Source organism: Myotis lucifugus, unplaced genomic scaffold (genome assembly GCF_000147115.1).
Source record: "Myotis lucifugus unplaced genomic scaffold, Myoluc2.0 scaffold_662, whole genome shotgun sequence".
Lineage (NCBI taxonomy): Eukaryota > Metazoa > Chordata > Mammalia > Chiroptera > Vespertilionidae > Myotis > Myotis lucifugus.
The window spans coordinates 85,191-92,234 of NW_005871710.1; the positions used below are offsets into that span (position 1 = coordinate 85,191).

General features: G+C 46.3%; 1 protein-coding gene across 1 annotated transcript in view; it reads left to right on the forward strand.

The window, feature by feature from the left end:
• Positions 1–7,044, forward strand: part of LOC102429774 (sickle tail protein homolog) — a 144,076-nt gene that overhangs the window by 63,063 nt on the left and 73,969 nt on the right. The window contains exon 5 of the mRNA XM_014447489.2: positions 3,056–3,149. Coding sequence (XP_014302975.2) covers positions 3,056–3,149 — 94 coding nt within the window. The remainder of the gene's footprint in view (positions 1–3,055; positions 3,150–7,044) is intronic.

Here is a 7,044-nt window from a genome sequence, read left to right on the forward strand (position 1 = left end):
TAACCTTGTTTTTGTTTTGTTTTTTAAACAACGACAACACCAACAAAGTATTAGTACTAGAGACATGCACTTATCCTATCTAATAAAAGAGAAAGATGGTAATTAGCCGTACCTCCGCTACCCTTCCCATTGGCTAATCAGGACGATATGCAAATTAACTGCCAGCCAAGATGGTGGCCGGCAGCCAGGCAGCTTGAAGAGAACAGGGAGGCTTGCTTGCTTCAGTGACGGAGGAAGCCAAGCTTCCCCGCCTGCCACTGTGGGCTCTGAGCTGCAACTCTAAGAAACATTGTAACAAATATAGACACTAAACCAAACCCCAGAAACCTGCTTTAATCAGCCAGGCTTCAGCCAGGAGGACCACAACATTGTTTCAAATACAGAAGGTAAACAAAGGCCAGAAACTTGCTTTCAGCAGCCGAGGCCTCAGAGCTAAAGCTGGCCCAGAATAAAAAAAAAAAAAAGGAGCGGTTGGGAGCTTCAGTCACCCGCCAGCCTGAAAACGGCCCTCAGCCCCTCACCCAGACTGGCCAGGCACCCCAGTGGGGACCCCCACCCTGAAGGGTGTGTGACCAGCTGCAAACAGCCATCATCCCCTCACCCAGGCTGGCCAGGCACCCCAGTGGGGACCCCCACCCTGATCCAGGACAACTTCAGGGCAAACCAGCCAGCCCCCACCCCTGCACCAGGCCTCTATCCTATATAGTAAAAGGGTAATATGCCTCCCAGCACCAGGATCAACGTGAGAGGGGGCAGAGCCCAAACCCCCTGATCGCCCTGCGGCTCTGTGTGTGACAGGGGGCAGTGCCCCAGCTCCCCTATCGGCCCTGCTCTGTGTGTGACAGGGTACGGAGCCCCAACCCCCCTGATGGGCCCTGCTCTGTGCATGACAGGGGGCAATGCCCTAACCCCCTGATCGGCCCTGCTCTGTGCGTGACAGGGGGTGGCACCGCAACTTCCCTATCGACCCTGCCTTGAGTGTGACAGGGGGCGGTGCCCCAACCCCCCAATCGGCTGTGCCCTGAGCGTGACTAGGGGTGGCATCGCAACCTCCCGATCCGCCCTGCTCTGTGCATGACAGGGGGCGGCGCCCCAACTCCCCAATCGGCCCTGCTCTGAGCCCGACCAGGGGCTGCACCTAGGGATTGGGCCTGCCCTCTGCCACCCGGGAGCAGGCCTAAGCCAGCAGGTCATTATCTCCTGAGGGTTCCCAGACTGCGAGAGGGCACAGGATGGGCTGAGGGACCGCCTCTCTCCCCCCCCCCCCAGTGCACAAATTTTTGTGCACCGGGCCTCTAGTATATATGTATGTATCTATCCTTTCCAAATAATTATTCTATTTCTTTGCTTTTATGCATAAAATGCTTCAAGTATATCTTATCTGAATGATCGAATAAATTCTCAACATTACCATTATATAAAACATCTTTCCCCTCCAAAAAAAATGTACCATGTGGATTTTAAATGAAGTCAATGGTTTTAATCTGAACCCAGAGACAAATTTCATTTTACATTCTTCAGTATTTTTTGAAGTAAGAATATATTTGTTACAAGGATGGCTGTTTCATCATTGTGTTGGGTTCTCCATATTTTCCTTAGGGAAATGCCACCGAGAGTTCAGGTTCAAATGCTGTGTTGTAAATGTTGCCATGGTAAATGCAATCTGGGCCTTTGGTGTTGGTTCATCTTGGATGAACATGTTTCTAAATTAATTATAAACCAAGGTACTTTAAATACCTTTAGAATCACACCAGGTTTTTTTTCGTGGCTCAAGTTTGTTTTTCGGTTTCTCCACATCATTACTGTGACTTTTCCCCGAAGCTACAGGGTGAATTCCTTTAGTGAATCCCCACATTCTCACCTTCTGTGAACTCCCCCTTCAGAGTAACCTAGCCCCTTAATAACAAGGACCGCACACTCCCCCCTAAGCTGACTTCTAATGAGCTACTTGAAACCTGGAGCCATGGTGCAAGCTTGGGCTAGTCACTGCTTCAAAGCAATTACTGACGGGTATTTAAAAGAGGGAAGCAAGACTGGTCCAAGAATTCTCCACTCCGTTTAAAACAAAAACATAACCCAGTAATCCCGGTGATTGCGATCAGCCCACAAAACGTGTGGCTGCACCTGGAGGAAAGGAATGTGTCCTCCTGCACACATCGTCCCCCCTACCCCCATCCCCGCCCCCTACTCCCTGCGCTGGCCCTGGAAGGAATCACCATGCAGGCCAGGCTGAGAGGGCCTTGGGTGGCCCTTCTGCTGACGAAATATGAATATGAAGGGAAAAGGACTTCGTAGACAACTCATATGGTCTTAAATAATGTTAAGGTAGGAACTGAGAAAAGGTGTGGGACTTCTGTTCTTTGCTGGGGTGTGACTGACTCCCCAGCTCCAAATGCTGGGTTCAGAAGGAGAGAGAGACAGGTGGAAGAATTGATCTGCAGTTATTCCTTCTCAATACCCTGTGCATCCACTCATTCAACTTGTATGTAGAAAAGTATTTTTTAAAACCCATTGTGGAAGAAAAAAAGGCATTGTAAAGATACTAGTTTTGATCTTTGTGGTACTTGCTTTTGGTCTGGGCTGCAAATAGATATTCTTTTCCTTGCTGAAACTGTTTGGAGGGGGAAAAACATTTTTTGCTCGTGTGCATTCATGTGATAAGCAGAAAAATGGGTGTTTGGGTAAAGTAAGCAATTAAATATTTAAATATTAACCAAATCTCTTGGAACATGTTGTAGATATCAGAGCGTTACTGTTTCTTTAAGTGTTACCTTTCTTTGCTCACCATCTTAAAAGATGCCACCCTCTATCTATGGATGGTAAACTACACAGAAAGAACAAAAGAGAAAAAAAAGGAAAGAAAAACTGAAGTCATTTTTATTTTCCTTATTTATTTTTGCCTATTCTGTGGTAAAAGAACTTTTGTCTGGTTGCTTGTGGACAACAGCTGGATTGTCTGCTGCTGTCTTTTACCTGATTCTTATGGGCAGACAAAGAAAATGGCCAAAGTAAGGCTCCTTTCGTCTGCCATAGTTATTGATGTTTTTTATTCCAGAAACATTCAGGACAGATCGCTCCTCAAAGTGTACAACAAGGATCCTGCACATGCATTCAATCACACGCCAAAAACTGTGAACGGAGACATGAGGGTAAGTGTTCCTGTTCTATTTTTAATTTTATTTGGTGGGTTAAACCATCTCTTCTTCTGGTATGTGCTCCTGATGAAATCACACCCCACCACCAGGTTTTGGGTGTTCTCACCACTCATTTGGTCTGACGACTCATTTGTTTTCTTGGTAGAGAAATATTTTCTGGTCATTTGGGGCAAAGGGACTGAAACAGGGCCTCACACAGACTCATTTCTCTTAGGCCTGGAGTTTAGTGATGTCCTCACCCCAAGAGGATCCTGAAAAATCTTTACATAAATGGGTTCTTGATCCATAGTACCTTAACTTACTCAGAGGATCTCTTGCTATCTTTCTCCAATTAAAATAAAGCTAGCATACAAACAGCAATGAAAAAGAATACCCCATAAATAATCGAATGTAAAATCTTTTAATGTTCTTACATCAGCTATCCCAAGTCCTAGCACGCTAATTAAATTATTCATCTTCTAATTCAGGACTGTTTGCTGTTGCTATGTATTAAATATTACCAAATCTTATCTGGATTGATTGAGGGCATAGTACGAAAAACTACATGGTTTGGGAGCTAAAATTCTTTCCATTTAGATCATCTCAGATTATCCAAACATTCACAGCACACAGAGGTATTTTGGAGGGGAAAAAAAGAGTAGAGAAACTGAAAAGGCAGATTTTCAAACCACATTAATGCAGGTCCACTAGAAAGGGAGTGTGTTTCTAACAATAGTGTTACATCTCTCTGAAAGCAAATGGGAGGAAAAAAGAAAGATTAACTTCTCCCACTGTACCTCCTTCCTCCTCCCGCCCCCACACTCAAATTTAGAAGATGCTGTGCTATTATATATCATCTTTTCTGAGGATTAGCACTCTGCTGGAATCTGGAGTTTAACTAGAAAAAAAGGAAATGAATTGGTTTTATTGCCAGAGAAAGCCAGGCACCATCTCCTAGCGCCGGAGAGGAGTGCCTGAGGTGAAGCATCCCCACTTCCTACAGCGTTTTGTTTTCTGCCGCAGCCATAAGAATTACCACACAGTCAGTGGCGTCAACGACCCAGACTTACTGTGTTCCAGTCCTATAGGTCAGACATCCAGTATGGGTGGACTCAAAGCTAGGGGTCATCAGCGGGATGCTGGCTTTTCTTTCCTTTTATTCTCAGTTTTTAGGCGCCACCCACATTCCTCAGCGTTCAGCCCTCATCCTCCGTTGTCAAATCCAGTGAAATCGCATCTCTCTGGCCTGGTACCGTCATCACACCTCTAACCCTGGTCCCTTGTGATCACATGGAACCTACCTGATACCCCAGAATAGTCTCCCTACTTTAAAGTCACAGGTTCCACGGTTGAGGATGTAGACATCATTGTTCTGTCTACCACACAGGGTATGTGAGTTTAGGACCAAGAGGCCAGGAGGTCCAATAGGAAGTGCTGGGAGGATTTCTAGGTAACTCTGGCCTGGAATGTGAGTGATGACATTGTGGTGACATCAGAGCCTACACTTCTGGAGGAAGAGGCCTCTCACGTACTCAACTGCTGCTTTTTTTTATGTCAGAAATGGTGTGTGATTTGAAGCGAAGGCCGTGTGGCTACTTCAGACCATCTAGGATTCTGAGGTTTATTTTTAGCCAGTTCCACTCTAAACGTAAACCAGCACCAGGTGAAGACAGATCGAGGCCTGCCAACCAGGCTGCGTGGACTGAATATCACAAAACGCTTTGCCTTTTATTGCTTCGTTATTCTCTTTCTCGGTGACATTTTTAGGAATCTTTTCTCCCTGGGAAATCTGTGTGTTTGATATGTCTAGCCTTTGAACTGGTGTTTCATGGGGTTCAGCTTTCTGTTTTCATTACATAGAGCCCGTTCAGCGGTCCCAGAATCGCCTCTGAAAATCTTGTTTATGGCTGGGGAGGACACTTGTTTTAACTCTTAAGCAGATGTGGTACCTGCATAAGGGGCCATCCACGAGCATGGGGAGAATCAAATAGTAACCACATGGACAAAGCCTATTAGAATTCAGAACTTATCGGTGAAGTTGTCCTGTTTTTTACTTTAAGATGAGACCCTAGCGATCACTTTCTGAGTTGCCCACAGCGTACTTTCCACAGTAATTTTTTGTGTGAGAAAAATCAACTGCTGTCCCCAGCTGAGGAGACAACAAATGTTCACCATCCAACCCACTGAAAAGCTTTTAGGTTTCAGTGAAGATGAGTTAGAAATGAGAAACAGGACGCAGTTTAAAAGCCAACTAGGTGTGAGTGTGCCTGCAGTTTGCCACTCGGCCTCGTCGCAGATTCCAGAAATTAAAAGACATGGAATTCCTTCAGCCTCACCTCTTGGCTCGAGAGGTTGGAATTCTCTCTCCTTCCTGACGAATGTAACTGCCTTTCCATGAAAGGAAAGAAAGCTTTGTTGAGCCCTGTCTGGAGCGCAGCTGCATAGCCCCATGGTTCGTGGTGAAGAACAGAAACAGAGAACAGAGCAAGGATGAATTGTTGTAGACTAAACTGAGCTGCACGGTGGGTGGAGAGGAGCTCCATCCTCCCGTATGTCTGCAATGTGCGCGTGGCAGCCCTGCCCCGCCTGTCACTCACCTTCCCTCAGCAGCCTCCAGAGGCCGCGGGGATGGTCCTCCAGCTGCCCAGTCGTTACCAATGCACATGCGTGTCATGAAAAACATTGGATGGACCATGCAGAGGCGCCACACCAGCAGTGCCAGAACTTTGCAGGGGCCTCTGAAACTCCCCTTACACAATGAATTGAGTATCTTGCCTGTGAAAGAAAGGATGTAAGAGTCTGGGTCTAACACAGTCCGTGCTCCGGTGTAACTCAGGAAGCACGCTAGACTAAAGCATTCGCTCTGGGGTGGTGAGCGCGCACGGCATATGTGCTGGGTGAGGAGGACGTGTCTAGTTTTTCACTCTGCACTCCCTGCGCATTTTTGAGGCTGGCCTATTTCATGAGACTTGTGGTTCTCTGCTGGAATGAGCACACCCGGCTCCTGAATGTTTCCGTCCCTATTTTGTTACATTAAATAGTAGCTTTGATAATTCAGTTCCCATGGTACTGTAGTCACCATGTGGAACAGGCCCTTCTGCAAAAAATTATGTGTTCTCATGGGTTTGTAATTCACAAATGTACAACTCGAAGAGGAGCCATCCCGTTCCGTGGCTCTCAACGGGAACCACCAGCGACGTCCTGCCCACCAAGCCAGTGGCTTTGTCAGTCTTCGGGCTTTTTCACCTTCTCAGGCACTTTGAAGTTACTTCCCGACATTCACTTTGCTCCCTCTTGTATGTCCTTAATTTTTCCTTGTGTATAGATAGTTCCCAGATTTGCATTTAGAGCACAATCCCCAGATCGGCCCTGCGTCTTAAATTAGTTCCTAACACCCGGTTCAGCCGCTGCCTCCCAGACCTCTTCTATTTGCGCTCTGCATTTGACACCGATGCGCAGTCTCCTTAGAAACCTGGGTTTCCATTACACTGTAGCCATTGCTAAATCCCAGCCGACATTCAGACACACTTCTTTTATTCACTAACTATTTTTCTTCCTCTTGCCCTCTATGGCAGTGGTTCTCAACCTTGGCTGCACATTAGAATCACCTGGGAATCTTTTTAAAATCCTGATTTCTGGGCCTCATCCTCCAGAAATTCTGTTTCTTTGTTAGGGAGGGTTTTCTGATTTCTATGGGGATTCTCTTCTCTTCCATTTCTATAGAATTATTTCATTCAACCCTGCCTTGCCCAGTCCCAAACCCTTCTCAACCTGAACACTGGCGTTGGGGACGAATAAAATCTCACATTAGTTTAAAAATGGACACATACTTCTTCTTTTCCTTTACTATGACTTTCTTTCCCCCTCCTTCGTTATTGGCCGGCATAGCTTTTTAACCCTTTCCCGAAGA